The 18840-nt window shown below is 50.6% G+C and overlaps 1 protein-coding gene and 1 long non-coding RNA gene across 4 annotated transcripts in view; one reads left to right on the top strand and one right to left on the bottom strand.

Annotated features, from left to right (window-relative positions):
* Window positions 1-18840, top strand: part of LOC138516887 (disintegrin and metalloproteinase domain-containing protein 33-like) — a 629971-nt gene that overhangs the window by 544179 nt on the left and 66952 nt on the right. For all 3 annotated transcript variants that reach the window (XM_069632337.1, XM_069632338.1, XM_069632336.1), the window contains exon 17: window positions 4809-4886. In XM_069632337.1, the coding sequence (XP_069488438.1) occupies window positions 4809-4886 (78 nt within the window). The remainder of the gene's footprint in view (window positions 1-4808; window positions 4887-18840) is intronic.
* Window positions 1-18840, bottom strand: part of LOC138516888 (uncharacterized) — a 125705-nt gene that overhangs the window by 41400 nt on the left and 65465 nt on the right. The window lies entirely within an intron of this gene.

Here is an 18840-nt window from a genome sequence, read left to right as displayed (position 1 = left end):
TTCCCTCCACAGAGGTGGCCTTCTTGGTCTTCCTTCTTCTTGCCTTAGGCCTCGCCATTGGCTCGGGTACCTGACTCACAGCCAGACCCGGTGTCACCTGTGACCTAGTGACTGCAGCAGCAGTCATGGGAAGACCATCCGAGATCAACCCCAACTCTACTAGATCATTTCCTAACAGAATGTTAGCAGGGACATTGTCCTGAACCAGGACAGGAAGCTTTGATGTCTTGTCTCCAATCATGAGTGTGACTAAGGCTACAGGCGATAATTTGGGAGGCCCACCAGCTAACCTGGTGGTTCACAGAGGAGCACCTACATAGTCCTCTGGCTTGAGCAGGGTCCTGTCCACCACTGTCATGCTTGCCCCAGTGTCTCTCAAACCAGTAGGAGGCTGACCATTCAAGAGGACACTTCTCAAAAACCTATGGGTCTTCTGTGGGATAGTCGCCAGTACTTCTGCATACTGGTCCCAGGCCCCAAGGGACACTAAGGAAATCTCTACCGGAGCACCAAATGTGATCCCGGTAGAGGAGGGGAGGACAGTGGCCTCCACCTCAGACACGGGGTAAGGGTAGGTCAGGCTGACAGCCTGTACTCCAAGTGCCTTACCTTTACACTTGGAGTCACCCCTTCTGTGATCCAGAGCCCCACAGTCCCAACAAGTGCCAGGAGTGCGGGGTACGGTACGGGAACCACTGGGAGCCTGCTTTGCAGCAGGTGGACCACTACTCTTATTCCCACCCACAGATGACTTATCCCCACTAGATTTTTGGGTCTTGGGAGAGGAAGGTTTAGGTTTACCCGACTGTGACTGCTTGTGGAACTCCTCAGCTTTCTGAGAGGCCCCCTTTTCTTTGTCCTTGTCCTTCCCACTGGAGTCCTTAGGGGACACCCGGTGGGAGACCCACTTGTCAGCCAACCTAGCCAGCTTAAAGGGGTCCAAAATGTTCTGGTCAGCCACATACTGACGCAGCTCTGGTGAACAGGCTTCAGAAAAATGCTCAAAAAACAAGAGGTGGGACAATTCAACTAAAGTCTTAACCTTGTATCCATCAATCCACCCCATCATGTTCATGTGCGCAGCACTCACCCAGTCAACCCAAGACACATTCTCTCTTTTCTTAAAATCCCTGAACCTTTTAAGGTATTGGGTAGGTGTCTTGCCAAACTTGGCAATCAAAGCAGACTTCATACACTCATACTGACCCCTTTCTTCCACACTCAGCTTCAGAATACAGTCATATCCAGTTTGAGGCACTCTGCTTAACAAACACTTAGCCCAATCTCTTTTATCAACATCATGAATCGCACAAGCCATTTCAAACGCTTCAATCCATTGGAGGATATCTGAACCCTCCACAAATACACCAACCAAATCTTTCATAAACTTGGTGGCTGGGGACCTGACACTCTCACTGGTTTTAGCTGAAGTCTCCACTCTAGCTTTCTCTAGCTGGATTCTCTGACATTCAGTGTCCTGGCTCTTGAGTTCAAGGTCCTTATTTCTGAGTTCAAGATCCCTATTCTTGAGCTCCACTTGTTGAGCCAACTCCTCTTTCTTAAGTTCAGCATCTATTTCCAACTTGCGGTATTCAAAGGCCAATTTCATCCTTAATAACTCAAGCTCCAAGGAATTGCTGGGGTTTGGAACAGAGGCAGCAGGAATGGCGGCATTCCCAGAAACAGATTCAGCAGAAACTCCAGGGGCAGAGTCCTCATTGGTTGCATTCCCCCCCTCATCAAGAGTTTCACCATCAGTCTGGTAGTCCACCAGGGCAGCTATCAGCTCAGCCCTAGACTTATCCACAAAGTCTAACTCCCTGGCTTCACAAGCACTCTGGAGAGCCTCCAAGCTCATCCGAGTCAATTTGCCATTTGCAATAGACTCCATTGTTTGTAATGCAGTTATCTTGTACACAACTAAACCTTAATTTAATAAAGTGCAGATATTTTGTAAGTGGCACGGTTATACACTGATTCTTAAAACCATAAGCATCCCACCGCTGCCACCAGTGTAAAGACTGGTAGGGGGTGGTCTGTACTTCTGCTCTCTATATGGTAGAGGGGAGGCACAGAGGACCTCAGCCTAGATTCTCTATTCGGTAGCTATGGTCGAGCAATCAAGGCCTAGCTTCTCAGGAGGTGATGCAGGCTGGTTCTTAAGTACAGTGTAGTCCCCATGCCTCCACAAAGGAATGTCCACACACTGTATTGGTTAGAACACAGTCTTTATATAATCAATATTCAAGGTTATGTACACTTATCATAATAACTCACTTTGTACTTAGGAAAATCAACAATGGCAAATATATACAATTCTAAAGTGGTACCACCCTTTGTATTAGATCTCATTAAAGTGCATCAACAATACTGTAACAATGTCACACAGATCAATAGAGTGAAACCAGCAATAGAGAGAGGAGAGAAAATAAGATGGTTGAGCAATAGGCAGAATACTGGCCCCTATCACTAGACACAGTTCTGTGTGGAGATCCCCCCACCTGGGCAACCTGTAAAATAAAGGTATGGCACAAGCCCAGTCCATATATTGTTCTGCAAGTCTTATTCCCTCCTATAATGTTTTTCCCCCCCAATGTACCTGGTGGAGTCGAGTTCTTCGAAGAGGCGTCGACAGATCCTTCTTGAGCGACCCCCTTTCAAGCGGGAGTCACGGATCGTCGAGAGGCATCGAGAAGCGTTGAGGAACTCGGCGTTCGGCGGCGGGGAATCGACGGCCCTTCTTGAATGCCTTCCCTTTCAAGCGGGAGACACGGGGCGTCGAACGTCTGACAACAAACAGGGTAGAACGGCGTCGATGAGGCGGCAGCTTCGATCCAAGCGGTGCTCGTCGACGACGGAGCGTCGGTGTCCTGCAAGGCAGAGGCGTGCGGGGCACCTCGATGACAATTGTTCTGGACCGCAAAGATTGTGGAGACGGGGGCCCAGCAAGGGCGTCGAGTCGTTCGAGTCTTTGTGGTCTTCGGGTGGCGGGAAACCCACCGGTAGGTTTCTCCTCGGCGCGTTGGTTGTCCTCGACTTTCTCCGGCAGGATAAAGCGGTCGACGGTGCGGACGAGGGAGTCCTTCGATTCAAATGTTCTTAGGCAAGGAGCGGACGGCTCCGGTCGTCGGCGGCACGGCGTCAAGTGGTTCCCACGGCTGGGCAACACAACTTCGACAGGCCTCCAGCGGTTACACAAACCTGCAAACCCTGGTCGACGGCAATGGACTTCGACGGCGGCGATGTCCGGGTGCTTCACTTCGATCTCCTCGGCGGTCCTGTCTCGGGTCGGCAGCCTTTCGAGGGTCTGACTTCCAGGGCGCTTCGGCGAAGATGGAGCTGTGCTCGATGGTCCCTCAGAGCAGGGGAAGAGGGCGCCTTACCAGGTCCTCTCTCGGGTCAGTCTTCGACGATTTCGGCAGCCTTCGGATCGGTCGAAGCAAATGCATCAGCAAGTCTTCTTCTTCCAGCTGGGCGTCGAGGATCAGCAGTTCCAGTTACTCTTAGAGTGGAGACTCAGCTCCAGAACGCTTCTGAACAATTACCAGTGGTGAGAAGTCCCCAGATATACTATTCTGTCTCTCATCCACACTGCTGGCACACACTCAGCAGCCAATCATACAGAAGGGCATTCATGCAGTCAGTCAGCCAATCAGGCACACAGTGCATTCAGGCCACACTCCTCCCTTTCAGACACTCACAACAAGGAATGTGGATTGGGACAAGTACCCAGCCATTCAACACTACACACTGCATTCAGACCAGTTTCGGGCAGGGCTGTCTCAGTCTTTGTCTCTCATGCCAGAAACCAGACAACCACAACAAGGAGTGTATATTGGTCACACACTCCATTCACCCAGGTCCCACCCACAGGAGGTACCCACAACATACAGTCACTGGGAAGGCTCCAGTCAGTCAAGCTGGGCCTTCACAACAACACCATATATGGAACTTCCACCCAACAGCCAGTCAGGGGGAAGGGACAGAGTCAGGGCTTCCCAGGACTTTGGGAAAACAAGGTAACAGGCAATAGAAAGCAAGAGGCCACAGGGGCCATCTTGTTTCCTATCAGGAATCAACTGATCCCAATTGCATGGCCTGGGTATCCCAAAATGGAGGACACCCAGAGCACCTGTCAAATTCAGCATGGAGCTGCCACCAGCCCATACCCTGCTCTGTGGGCCACCCACAGGTGCCCAAAAACATACACTAGGGGCACAGGGTTGTACCCCTACCCATGGGAGCCATAAGGGTATCCCATGGGTCTGTTCACCAAACCAAAAGAGATAGCTGCACTGCCAGGAGTCCCACATGGACTCCTGGGCAGAAAACACGACAGAACACACGATAAAAAGCAGTAAAGGACAAGGATTCAGAGGCCCTGTCCCCTGATGCATTTCCAGCATCACAGCATCTAACTTTAGACCAGCGTATCCCCTGCTTCCGTCCCCCTCCTAGTGTAGCCAGAGAGCGTGTCTTCTGTTATGTCCATCTATACCTGTATATGTAACGTGTGTGCACGCATGAGTATTTCTAAAGAGTCATCACAGCTGATACGCAGTAGGGGTTCAAGTCGGAGTAGGGTTTCAAGAGGGAATGCATTCTGGTGCACACCTGTAGCAGACACCGCACAGGCCTCATGGTGTAAGATCAAACATGCAACTTAGGGCAGGTGGGGTCTGGCAGAGATGCAGAAAAGTAAGCAGGCAAGATGGGCCTACTGCCAGTTTTAGGTGGCACGTATGTATCAACCTGTTGCCAGTACCTGTGTGCCTTTCTAAGAATCTGCTTCCACTTTGGTGTTTCAGGTGTGCAAGGATCGCCGGTGCCAGAACTCTTCCTTCCTTGAGATGGAGCAGTGTGTGGCCAAGTGCCACGGCAATGGGGTGAGTGCCAGCCTTTTTTTTATCACTTTTCATGAGCCCCTCCCAGTTGCTTATTCCCTCCTACGAGCAGCCTTTCTTTTCCGGCCCCTTTTATGCTGCTGTCTGCTTCTGCCACACTCTGGCACCTTTTCCCTGCCTGCTTCTGCCACACTCTGGTGCCTCCTCCCCGTCTGCTTCCGCCACACTCTGGCGCCTCCTCCCCGCCTACTTCTGCCACACTCTGGCGCCTCCTCCCCGCCTGCTTCTTCCACACTCTGGCGCCTCCTCCCCATCTGCTCTGCCACACTCTGGCGCCTCCTCCCCGCCTACTTCTGCTACACTCTGGCGCCTTCTCCCCGCCTGCCTCCGCCACACTCTGGCGCCTCCTCCCTGCCTGCTTCTGCCAAACTCTGGTGCCTCCTCCCCACCTGCTTCTGCCACACTCTGGCACCTCCTCCCCACCTGCTTCTGCCACACTCTGGCGCCTCTCCCCACCTTCTTCCGCCACACTCTGGCGCCTCCTCTCCACCTGCTTCCTCCACACTCTGGCGCCTCCTCCCCGCCTGCTTCCGCCACACTCTGGCGCCTCCTCCCTGCCTGCTTCCGCCACACTCTGGCGCCTCCTTCCCACCTGCTTCCGCCACACTCTGGCGCCTCCTCCCCGCCTGCTTCCGCCACGGTCTGGCGCCTCCTCCCCACCTGCTTCCGCCACACTCTGGTGCCTCCTCCGGCCTGCTTCCACCACACTCTGGTGCCTTCTCCCCGCCTACTTCTGCCACACTCTGGCGCCTCCTCCCCACCTCCTTCTGCCAAACTCTGGTGCCTCCGCCCCGCCTGCTTCCACCACACTCTGGTGCTACTCCCCCGCCTGCTACCACCACACTCTGGTGCCTCCTCCCCCGCCTGCTTCTGCCACACTCTGGTGCCTCCTCTCCGTCTGCTTCTGCCACACTCTGGCGCCTCCTCACTGCCTACTTCTGCCACACTCTGGTGCCTCGTCCCTGCCTGCTTACGCCACACACTGGCACCTCCTCCCCGCCTGCTTCTGCCACACTCTGGTGCCTTCTCCCCGCCTGCTTCCACCACACTCTGGCGCCTCCTCCCGCCTGCTTCCGCCACACTCTGGCGCCTCCTCCCTGCCTGCTTCCGCCACACTCTGGCGCCTCCTCCCACCTGCTTCCGCCACATTCTGGTGCCTCCTCCCACCTGCTTCCGCCACACTCTGGCGCCTCCTTCCCACCTGTTTCCGCCACACTCTGGCGCCTCCTCCCCGCCTGCTTCCGCCACGGTCTGGCGCCTCCTCCCCACCTGCTTCCGCCACACTCTGGTGCCTCATCTGGCCTGCTTCCACCACACTCTGGTGCCTTCTCCCCGCCTACTTCTGCCAAACTCTGGTGCCTCCTCCCCACCTCCTTCTGCCAAGATCTGGTGCCTCCGCCCCGCCTGCTTCCGCCACACTCTGGTGCTACTCCCCCGCCTGCTACCACCACACTCTGGTGCCTCCTCCCCCGCCTGATTCTGCCACAGTCTGGTGCCTCCTCTCCGTCTGCTTCTGCCACACTCTGGCGCCTCCTCACTGCCTACTTCTGCCACACTCTGGCACCTCCTCCCTCCCTGCTTCTGCCACACTCTGGTGCCTCCTCCCCGTCTGCTTATGCCACACACTGGCACCTCCTCCCCGCCTGCTTCTGCCACACTCTGGTGCCTTCTCCCCGCCTGCTTCCACCACACTCTGGCGCCTCCTCCCGCCTGCTTCCGCCACACTCTGGCGCCTCCTCCCCGCCTGCTTCTGCCACACTCTGGCGCCTCCTCCCACCTGCTTCCGCCACATTCTGGTGCCTTCTTCCCGGCTGCTTCTGCCACACTGTGGTGCCTCCTCCAAACCTGCTTCTGCCACACTCTGGCGCCTCTCCCCGCCTGCTTCCACCACACTCTGGCACCTCCTCCCCACCTGCTTCCGACATGCTCTGGCGCCTCCTCCCCGCCTGTTCCGCCACACTCTGGCCCCTCCTTCCCGCCTGCTTCCGCCACACTCTGGCACCTCCTCCCCGCCTGCTTCCGCCACGCTCTGGTGCCTCCTTCCCACCTGCTTCCGCCACGCTCTGGCACCTCCTCCCCGCCTGCTTCCGCCACACTCTGGTGCCTCCTCCCCGCCTGCTTCCGCCACACTCTGGAGACTCCTCGCCGCCTGTTTCCGCCATCTTTCCTCCCCTCTACACTAAGCGATAGAGCCAGTTGCTCGATGTGCAGGTGGGAGGGGGCGGAGTTGGTGGGGTGACAGATATGTATCAATGCTATGACAGCCACCAGCACTGAGTTGGCGCTCGTATCCCCGCCCTTTACTCAGACGTCAGAACCGGTGTGGATATTCTAAATAGAATTCATGCAAAATAACCCACAGTTAAAAAAAAAAAAACAACAACTTCAAAACAAGACGAGTACAGTCTTATTTTCCAAAAGCCAAGCCCACCTGAATGAATGAAACACAACATTTCTAAAGTCCTAAGTCACAGCATTTTCCATTTTTGTTTTGACATTTGGAAATGCGGAGGGTTCATACATCGCATCACTCTACGGGCACAGGCATCTGTTTACTGCAGTTCAGCTAAAAAAGAGGGAACAGTTCAAACACCCATTGGCAATGCCAACAGTTTTGGTCGTTGGTGTGCTCATGAGATTTGCAGGCAGTTGCCAGGCACTTTCTTAATGGTGCTTACTGGCCATTAATGGTACCAGCTGCAGGCATTGATGATGCAAGTAACTGAGCATAACATAGCGTTGCCAGGCACATGCCTATCTAATTCCTATACACAAGCCAAAATTGTAGGCTTTGCCAATGCGGGTTGTCAATAAACAGGACGGACATGCATACTGTTATAAATCAAGTGGCTGGTGACATACTTGGTTAAGACATTTTATCATACCCATAGTCATTTTACAGCTCCAATGAAGCCATTGAAAGACAGCTTTGAGTCCTAAGTTTGATGTTACTGCTTGATAAACCTAGCTCAATGATGTGTTTTGGGTGGGGTGGGGTGGTGCAATCAGTGAGCGGGAGTGGCCATAGGGATTAGTATGGTCTTTGTATCGCTCCTCACATCCTACCCCCCCCACCCCCCCCCCCCCGTAGCTGTATTCAAATACAATAGTCCAGGCTTATAGGTGGCCTCCTACTGGCCAAAAATAAAAAGGGCACACAATGGAACTTTAATACAGTAAAAAAACAGTGGAAATGTAGAAAGAAAAACAAATGTACAAAGGGTGAGAATTTTGTGGGTATGAAGGTTCCCCCAGATTTTACTAGTATTTGTGCCCTATTTGGGAATGAGTTTAAGGTACCTCTTTAGAGTTTACTGGGTAACTGGGGACCCTCACCCATTTTAATATTATTGTTTTTTTAAATTAAATGCTTTCTAAAGTTAAACAATTTTAAAATTGAAGTATTCGTGCTAATTTTGTTATAATTTACTTTGCTTTGACTTATTACTGATTAGGTTCGTTTTAATCTGAACTTGATTTTGTTCCCTCTTCATTTGAACCTCTTTTGTTTTACCTTGCTTTGATCTCCATGGAGTATTTTAATCTAGAACGGCCGATAAAAAGCAATTCAAGCCTCCTGCCAAGGATGCCACTCGCAGAGGGGCACGAAGGGGTGCCATCTCGGCCCTTTTAAAATGAAGCAGGCCGCTTGTAAATTGAGGTACGGTCAGCGGTAACACCCTTGCAAGGATTTGCGTAAAAGGGTCTGCTTTGTGTATCCATTAAGACTAATCTTTGATTTATTTACCGAACGTTCATAGCATCAAACCTGTACCTCGTGTATGGAGGTAATATTTCCTGCCTGACTGACCTTACCAGACCTGGATAACCTTCCGGGATGCCCCTTCCCGGCTGTACATGCGTTCATGGAGAGCTTTGGGAGGGAGGCTCCCTCTGACAGCCTCCAGTTGGTCTACTGCTGTCCTTCCGGGGTCTGCAACCTTTAGCTCTCTGTATGTTTCAGACTACAATTCCCAACAACCCTAGCATGCATATTCAATGGTGAGAGATCAGGGAAATTGCAGTCCAAGAGATCAGGAGACCGGCAGGCTAGAGACCCCGTATCTCGCGGTGGCCACAGTGTCCTCCACGGCATAATCTTTTTGAGGTCAATGGCCGTGGCACAGCGACATCGCTCCAGGATTTAATGTCTGTTTTTTGTTTATTGCCTGTCCTGCATGATCTATTTTGCTCAGTAGTTATACATGGTGACATAACTCTATAAAAACAAAAAGACTAAGCAATGATAACGATGATTATGCATTTGTCGATATTTTTCTGGGATTACTAAATATTATGTAACCTGGGGAGGTGGGCACCACCAAGAAACCTTTACATTAACACATTCAAGTACAGTTAAGTATTTGGACCGTGTGGCAAGCACTGTTGCATGGAGTGGATCAGAATAATGGCAGTACTGGGACCGAAGGAGAACAGCCAATAGTGCCGCCCGGTCCCTAGCAAGCAATGTGCTGTAACCTCCCAGTTATCATGACACAGACGTCTTTAATAAAGAGACACTCAATAGCGTGTCCAAAGCGTGTCGGAATGTATCAGTACCTACTTCAGGGTCCCTGACTATCTCCTCTTGACCCTTTCAACTGGAAAAGGGAAGAACAATCTTCCATCCCTGTTCAGAGGCTGAGTTCAGGTGTGTAAAGTAAAGGGAAATAAATCCAGCCTAACCCGAACTCTGAAATCAAGTCAACCGTGGTATGCCCACAACCGTATACGCGCCCGTTTGTTCTTCCCCATTCCCAAATTGTTTGCTAGGAACGGGGTACTGTGATTACTAAATGTATATCCCAACTGATGCAGCTTTCCTAACCAAATAAGGAAAGAAATGATGGGGTTAGAAAAAGCTCCATTTGCTTTAGAGTTGGCAGTGTCCCGTTCATTGAATGAAAATACTGTCTAAAGATGGCTGCCATGGTTATGGGAGGCGGAGCCCCTCTTCCATTTCATGGGCGTCCACAGAGTGTAACGCTCACCTGATTCCCACGGAGGCGCAGGTCTGGCTTCGAGTGCTGATGCTTCTTCAATGGTGAAGCGCAGGACTCTGAAGATGGACAGGAAGGGCCCTCTACTCTGGCTTCTCCGGCTCGCAGGAATATTCCCCTGTGCGTGAAAAGGGAGTATTACCTACTGACTGAGTTATGCTCAAGCCTCCCACTCTCTTCCAACCCTCCACGATACCCTTCCGCGATTCCCCGTGAAGTCTCACCTTAGGGTCAGGAAGGATGAGCTCTCCATCCTGCTTCTGATGCAGGGGCGCGTTGAAACCCAGTTACTTCACTGGATTGAGGATTGATGGGAGTTCAGGTAAGCTTGACTATTCAGGTAAGGCTCTGTAAAAGTTCTGTTGCAAGTTCAAAAGTCCAAGCTTAATAATAATGTTCATTGTCTTTTTCCCCTTAGGGGCCGGGGTTCGGAATGCCGGAGATATGGCACCGACCCGAAGTGAAACGTGCAGTTCCAGTAAATGACAGGTGAGTTCTGGATGAGCGTTCGGGTAATGTCTTTGCATTCGCTCATTCAATGTCTTTGTCTTTTTTCCCCATAGGGGCCGGGGTCCGGATGCCTGGAAGCGGCAAGACCCGAAATGAAATGGGAATGACCCAACAGGTAAGACTTAGAAGGAAACTGAGCTTTTCCTATTCCCTTCCTTCTCTCACCTTGTTCTTGTCTTTTTCTCTCTAGGCTCTGGGAAGTGGCTGTGGATCCGGATGATCGCTGCTGAAGATGGAGGCGCCCAGGAAAGGTGAGTGAAATGCAGCGCTGCAGCGATCGTAGCGAAATGCTTTTAAAGTTATGTCTTCCTTTTCAGGATCGTCGGTGTGAAGTCTCTGTGGTGCTGATTTAGCAGGTAAGGTCTTTTGTCTCCCTTTGCAGGTGACCCAGGATACTGACAGGCGTGGCTGAGGTCCAGATGCAGGAGCTGACACGGTGAGCGTCCAGCTGCGAGGAGCAGAACAACGCGAAGCGTGAGTTGCTGATCGGGTGTGGTTTAAATAGCTTTGGAAGAAGTTCCAAGTGTGTATCCTTCCTCCGATCAGGTATGTATCCTTCCCCGACCACACCCGGGTGGAAAGTAGTCCCACAGGTAAAGTAGTTCCATTCAGGCCTCAAGAGGGCCTGGATGTGGCAGCATGGTCTGCATCAGGTAAGTGCACATTAAAACACTTGAACACATGTCCAGCTTTATGAGCCTGGCGCCTAAGGCGCCAGGACAGAGGTCCAACATGAGCCTGGCGCCTAAGGCGCCAGGACTGCGTCCAAAGGGCCCCAGCTTGGGCCCGCTGGCACTCCCCTGGGGGAAATGATGCCTGCCTCTGGGGTTGCTGGGTCGGACCTGGCTCCTTGGAGGTAGGCATCATGACAGTACCCCCCCCTCAAGGCCCCTCCCAAGGTTCTTCCCTCCGGGGGTTTTGGCTTGTTCGGAAATCTCCGGTGAAACCTTTGTACTAATCGAGGTGTGTGGACATGGTTACTAGGCTCCCACGATCTCTCCTGAGGTCCATATCCCTTCCAGTCAACAAGATAGAAAAGTTTCGACTTTACCACCTTGGAGTCTAAAATGTCTTTAACTTCGAATTCTAATTCCCCTTCAATTTGAACTGGATCTGGAGGCTTGGACAATCGGGTTCCAGGTTGTACGGGCTTCAAAAGTGATGCATGAAAAACTGGATGAATACGCATGTTGGACGGTAGATCCAGTTTAAAGGCCACTGGGTTGATTATAGCCTTGATGGGATAAGGTCCTATGAATCTGGGATTGAAGGTTCACGGGCCCTTGAGGGATAAATGTTTAGTTGCTAGCCATACCTGGTCTCCTACTTGGTAAGGAGGAGTTTTACTTCGGTGCAAATCCGCGTTTTCTTTATACTTTTTCTTGGCTTGCTGTAAATGAGTTGCAGCTTCTTTGAAGGCTCGGGTTATGTGGAATGCAGATGATTTACTGCGGGCATTTCCAGAGTCAGTGTGGATCTAGGTCAGAGGTCCGAGGATGGTGACCATACAAAGTATAAAAGGGGGTTTGTCCGGTTCCAGAATGCACTGAATTGTTGTATGCATATTCTGCGATCCAAAGGATGTCTTTCCAATTTAACTCAGATTGGTGTAACATGCACCGAAGATATTGCTCGAGAGTCTGATTTGTTCTCTCGGTTTGTCCGTCGGTCTGGGGGTGGTGGCTGGTGGATAACCGCACATCTATTTGTGCTAGTTGGCAACACTTCTTCCAAAAATGGGAGATAAATTGACTTCCACGATCCGAGACTAATATGGAAGGGAAACCATGTATGCAAACTATATTCTCCAGGAATTCCTTGGCCAAGGTGGAAGCAGAAGGCAAACCCTTTAAAGGGATAAAGTGGGCCATTTTGGTGAATAGGTCCACAATTACAAGGATTGTGTTGTAACCAGCACAAGGAGGCAGGTCGGTTATAAAGTCCATTGACAGGGTGTGCCATGGTGCCGGTGGAATATCCAAGGGTTGAAGTAGGCCGGCTGGCCTTTTCTTTTGAGCCTTGTTTTGGGCGCAAATTCCGCAAGACAGAACAAAAGACTTTCTTTTCTCCAAGAATGCCACCAGAAGTGATGTTTGATTTTTTCCTCCGTTTTAGCGATACCAGGGTGTCCTTCCATTAAAGATTCATGATGATGGGCAATAACAAGTTATTGCAATTCTTTACTTGGCAGAAACAACCGCTCCTGGAAGTAGGGTAAGTCATCCTTAACGGTGTAATGAGGACCCTTCTGACTCCATTCCAGTAAGGTTGAAGGGTCTAGAAGTTGTTTTACTTGCGTTTGATGTCTTCAATAGTTTGCAATGAAGTTAAGCCTAAGATTCTTTGCTCAGGTATGATGGGCACAGGTTCTAAGCTCGAATTAGGTTCTTCCATGCCAATCCGGGATAAGGCGTCCGCTTTTCCATTCTTGCAGCCAGGGCGATAGGTAATTACAAAATCAAATTCCGCAAAGAATAGAGCCCATCGGAGTTGTCGTGAAGATCGAGCTTTGGCCCTCTTTAAATACTGTAAGTTTCTGTGGTCCGTAATTACGGTAATGGTATGTCTTGCCCCGAGGAGGTAGTGACGCCAAGCCTTGAAAGCAGATTTGATGGCCAGTAACTCTTTATCGGTAATTGCGTAGTTGATTTCAGGAGGAGAAAATTTTCTGGACCAAAAGGCCACTGGGTGTAGTTGGTTAGTTTTTGGGTCTCTTTGCGACAGGGCAGCTCCCATGGCCGAACTGGATGCACCGGTTTCCACTATGTACGGGAGATCTGGGTGCGGGTGTTTCAATACAGGTGCAGAGGTGAATTTGGTTTTCAGGTCCTGGAAGGCTTGTTCGGCCTCAAGAGTCCATTCGAAGCGTTTGTTTTTCTTTAGGAGAGCGGTGATGGGTTGGACTGTTCGGGAAAATTCCGGGATGAATCTTCGATAGAAATTGGCAAAGCCGAGCATGCTCTGAACTCCCTTCACCGAGCTAGGAGATGGCCATTTGAGGATGGCGTCCACCTTTTGCGAGTCCATTCGGACTCCTTGAGGTGTCAGGATGAATCCGAGAAACTCAACTTCTGTGGTATGAAAAACGCATTTTTCGAGTTTTGCAAATAGTCTGTGCTGGCGCAATTTCTCAAGAACTGCCCTAACATGTTTTCTGTAATCGGATTCTGAAGAAGAGTACACCAAGATGTCGTCAATGTAAACAATGACACAGACGTCGATAAGTTCCCGAAGAACATCATTCATAAAGTACTGAAAGGCGGCAGGTGCATTGCACAACCCAAAGAGCATCACCTGATATTCGAAGAGCCCAAATTTGGTGCGGAATGCAGTCTTCCATTCGTCGCCTTCTTTTATGCGCACCAGGTGATAAGCTCCTCGGAGATCTAACTTGGTGTACACACAAGCGTCTTTCACCTGGTCGATAAGCTCAGGGATCAAGGGCAGAGGATAACGATTCTTAATCGTTATTTGATTTAGGGCACGATAGTCTATACACGTTCTAAGGTCGCCTTCTTTTTTCGGCACGAAGAACAGAGCTGAAGAGACAGGAGACTTGGACGGGCGAATAAAACCATTGGCTAGGTACTGATCTAAATACTGACGCAAATGCAGGTTCTCAGGTTCCGTAAGAGCATAAATCCTACTACAAGGTAGTTGAGCATTGGGTACCAGATCGATTTGGCAATCATAAGACCGATGGGGAGGTAACGTGTTAGCCTGTTCTTTCTGAAAAACGTCTTGGAATTCTTGGTATTCTGACGGTAGCTGTACAGGGGTGGAAGTTGCTGAGGCTAGACCCATAGCTGGATTTCTTGGATAACAAGTTGGTTCACAATCAGGAAAACTTATCTTCTTTGCTCGCCAGTCAATTCTGGGATTATGTGTTTCTAACCAAGGAATTCCAAGAATTATTTGAAATTGTGGGGTCTTGATCACATCAAACACGATTGCTTCCCGATGTCCATCCTGACCCACCAGAGTCACTTCAACAGTGGAATGCGTTACAGGCCCTGAGGCTATTTCGGTTCCATCTACTTAGTAATGACATCTTGGGTTACTTTCGGGCGGAGAGGAAGCTTAATCCTGGAAGCCAATTCACGGTCTATGTAATTTCCAATAGCTCCACTGTCGATGTATGCTTTTATAGCATGCAACTGCTGAGGCTGTTTTGGGTCCACGAGCACCATTGGCATGACAAAATGCGGGGTCAAAGAGTTAGTTTTCAAGCTCGGCAAGCGGACCCCTACGCTTGTCGGGCTAGGTCGTTTCCCGAATCAGGTGTCAATAATTCATTATCATTAGTTCCAACCACCTTCTTAAGTGGTTTAACTGGACAATTTCGAAGAAAGTGACCGGAAGTCCCGCAATACAGACAAAGTTGCATTTGCCGCCTTCTCTCTTGTTCTTTCTGCGTTAATGGTCCTTTAACACCACCGATTTGCATAGGTTCTGATACGTCGGTACTCTTGGAGTTAGCGTGGGTTTTGATTGGTACTCAGTTTTCATACTTGAACCGATCTGCTTTTCTATTTTGAAGTCTGTGATCAAGTTGAACCACCAAGTTTATGTAGTCTGCGCAGACCTGGGGTGGGTTTACTATCTGAGCTAGAACATCCTTAAGCTCTCCGCGCAGGCCTCAATGAAACAATGTGATCCTTTTGTTTTCTGGCCATCCAGTTTCCACAACCAGTCTGTTAAAGGTGGTAATGTAGGACAGAAGATCCTGATTACCTTGTCGTAAGGATAGCAGTTCGTTATCAAGGGCCTGTCCTTGAGAGTGTCGAGCGAACAATCTTTCCATGCTGGCCTGGAAGCCCTGAAAATTCTGGAGAATGGGATCATCCTGATTTACCAATGGAATAGACCAATCGGCAGCACTGCCACTGAGGTAAGATAGTATAAAGGCTACCTTGGTCTGATCGTTACGGAAGGCTCCGGGTCTGCATAGAAAGTGTAAACGACATTGGTTCATAAAGACGGCATATTTCTTGGGATCCCCTGCAAAACGTTCAGGCGGGGCCAAAGGCATGTGTCCAGGTAGATTAATTTGTACCGGGTTACTCAAACCCATTGATGTGGAAATGTCTCCGGAATTAGGTAAAGGAGTGTGCCCTGCCTGGGCCTGTAATAACCTTTTGGCTAGGTCATTTGTTCTTTCCTTGGAGAAGATCAGTTCTCTTTTGAGAGCGTTAGTCTCCTGGTGGGCTGAGTGCACCTCCGCCCGTAATTCCCCCAAAAGCTGGGCAAGCTGGTCAGTCTCGGAAGTCTCCATAGCGCCCGGGTGGGAAATTGTGGGTAGGCTTCACGTTCTGTAACGCTCACCTGATTCCCACGGAGGCGCAGGTCTGGCTTCGAGTGCTGATGCTTCTTCAATGGTGAAGCGCAGGACTCTGAAGATGGACAGGAAGGGCCCCTCTACTCTGGCTTCTCCGGCTCGCAGGAATATTCCCCTGTGCGTGAAAAGGGAGTATTACCTACTGACTGAGTTATGCTCAAGCCTCCCACTCTCTTCCAACTCTCCACGATACCCTTCCACGATTCCCCGTGAAGTCTCACCTTAGGGTCAGGAAGGATGAGCTCTCCATCCTGCTTCTGATGCAGGGGCGCGTTGAAACCCAGTTACTTCACTGGATTGAGGATTGATGGGAGTTCAGGTAAGCTTGAATATTCAGGTAAGGCTCTGTAAAAGTTCTGTTGCAAGTTCAAAAGTCCAAGCTTAATAATAATGTTCATTGTCTTTTTCCCCTTAGGGGCCGGGGTTCGGAATGCCGGAGATATGGCGCCGACCCGAAGTGAAACGTGCAGTTCCAGTAAATGACAGGTGAGTTCTGGATGAGCGCTCGGGTAATGTCTTTGCATTTGCTCATTCAATGTCTTTGTCTTTTTTCCCCATAGGGGCCGGGGTCCGGATGCCTGGAAGCGGCAAGACCCGAAATGAAATGGGAATGACCCAACAGGTAAGACTTAGAAGGAAACTGAGCTTTTCCTGTTCCCTTCCTTCTCTCACCTTGTTCTTGTCTTTTTCTCTCTAGGCTCTGGGAAGTGGCTGTGGATCCGGATGATCGCTGCTGAAGATGGTGGCGTCCAGGAAAGGTGAGAGAAATGCAGCGCTGCAGCGATCGTAGCGAAATGCTTTTAAAATGATGTCTTCCTTTTCAGGATCGTCGGTGTGAAGTCTCTGTGGTGCTGATTTAGCAGGTAAGGTCTTTTGTCTCCCTTTGCAGGTGACCCAGGATACTGACAGGCGTGGCTGAGGTCCAGATGCAGGAGCTGACACGGTGAGCGTCCAGCTGCGAGGAGCAGAACAACGCGAAGCGTGAGTTGCTGATCGGGTGTGGTTTAAATAGCTTTGGAAGAAGTCCCAAGTGTGTATCCTTCCTCCGATCAGGTATGTATCCTTCCCCGACCACACCCGGGTGGAAAGTAGTCCCACAGGTAAAGTAGTTCCATTCAGGCCTCAAGAGGGCCTGGATGTGGCAGCATGGTCTGCATCAGGTAAGTGCACATTAAAACACTTGAACACATGTCCAGCTTTATGAGCCTGGCGCCTAAGGCGCCAGGACAGAGGTCCAACATGAGCCTGGCGCCTAAGGCGCCAGGACTGCGTCCAAAGGGCCCCAGCTTGGGCCCGCTGGCACTCCCCTGGGGGAAATGATGCCTGCCTCTGGGGTTGCTGGGTCGGACCTGGCTCCTTGGAGGTAGGCATCATGACACAGAGCGGTATCAGAAGTGCAGCGGCAGAGGGGCCGCCGATGAAAAACGGTAAGTGGGGTGGGGAAGTGGAGGGAACAGGAAAAAAAAGATAATTGAGGGTGGGGGGAATATTGCACTGCGGGGAGGGGTAAGAAGCCTCTAGGTTCCATGGAACGCAGGCTGAGATTAGAAGTTTCAGCCCGCGATCCAAAGAACCTGATTCGTTCCCAGGTGCTAAAAGAAAATAGATGGCACTCATCCAGACAGAGGGACCCATGACCGTGCTTGAGGCTGTTGCAACTCGGAGGAAGATTATAGCCTTGCCCAGACCGGGGAAAACTCAAATGTGTCCATATATTAAAAACACCCTATACAAGTAATGGGGTCGGGGCGATTGGGAGTTGGGATACTTAAAGTATTTTTAAAAAAACAGGAATATTGGTTCGCTGTCAGACATGGGAATTAGCAGATTAGCTTTTTGCAGAATGAAAAAACGAAATACTGTTGTCACAATTTATTAGGTAGTCACTCTTAACTCAGGGAGTTCCTTCCCCCCTAAAGCAGCGTTGCACGCACCCAAAGCGCTTATGGAGATATAACTTTAGTGAGGCCTCCAACCGATTTCGCTCCACCCCAGCAAATACCCTCTGTACCACCAATGAGCTAGGAACCAGGCCGGTGTATAGTAAGAGTCTATATTTATTTAAGGTTTGACAAAGGACAAAAAAACAACCAATATCAACCACTGACGCCGTGGCACAACAGAATATCACAATTTCAAATTAATTGCACAAATTGACTGACTTGCATTTCTAATGAACTTACAGATACTACAACACACAGGTAAAATGTAGAGACTTTACATCAAATCACTTTTTCTTGCACATTAACAAGTATGTAATTTGCAACAACCCCCAGTGATTGCTTGGGTAATCACAATGCTCTTCTCTGCCGGCAACCTCCAAACCCCGGCATTAGTTATATATATTTCTGAGGCTTGTGGAATCTGCTTAGATCACATGCTGTGCATAGGCCGACATCTAGTGGAAGCTGCGGAGTATTACAGTTTGTTTTTCGAAAATCGAAAAAGGGCGTCGACACAGGGCGTGCCAGTAATACTATCCCTAGTGTGACGTCCACTGTACCCATGATCCCTCACGCGTCTAGGATCCCCAGATTGTTTTTTTCCGCCATTCTGGTCGGAAGCACTTCATCGGAGTTCCCTGGCTTTGCCATATTTACACTTAAAAATAATTCTAATTTGCCCCATTTTCTCACCCCTACGTCGACCAGCATCTCGACGCCGAACCGGGGAGGAGATCAACGTCGAAACCCGACGGATTGGGCCTTGAGGCTCCGCCTCGGCTCGGGCCTGGGCCGCTGGCCTCGGCCCTACAGTAGGGAGAGTGGGGGGTGGTACACTTCCACACTCGGTTAGAAACACCTTCTTACCTACACACACTTGCCCGCTGCCCACAGGCGCGTATGGAGGGTACGCCCTTTCAGTTTTGCCCCAAGTGTAATAAAAAATACCCTTGGGTAGATAAGCACGCTACGTGCAACCTTTGCCTGCCCAGAGACCACCCCGAGGCGGGTTGCAGGGCCTGTAGCAGGTTTAAGACAAAAACTCTTAAGGACCGCTCCACCAAGCGTTGGGCCCACCACGCCAAGCTAGCAGCTATGGAGGCGGAGGGTACCTTCAGCGACGGCAGCGACGCCGGACTTTCGGA

Source organism: Ambystoma mexicanum, chromosome 6q (genome assembly GCF_040938575.1).
Source record: "Ambystoma mexicanum isolate Mex_15411 chromosome 6q, UKY_AmexF1_1, whole genome shotgun sequence".
In the NCBI taxonomy this organism is placed as follows: Eukaryota; Metazoa; Chordata; class Amphibia; order Caudata; family Ambystomatidae; genus Ambystoma; species Ambystoma mexicanum.
This window is presented reverse-complemented; position numbering and strand designations above follow the sequence as displayed.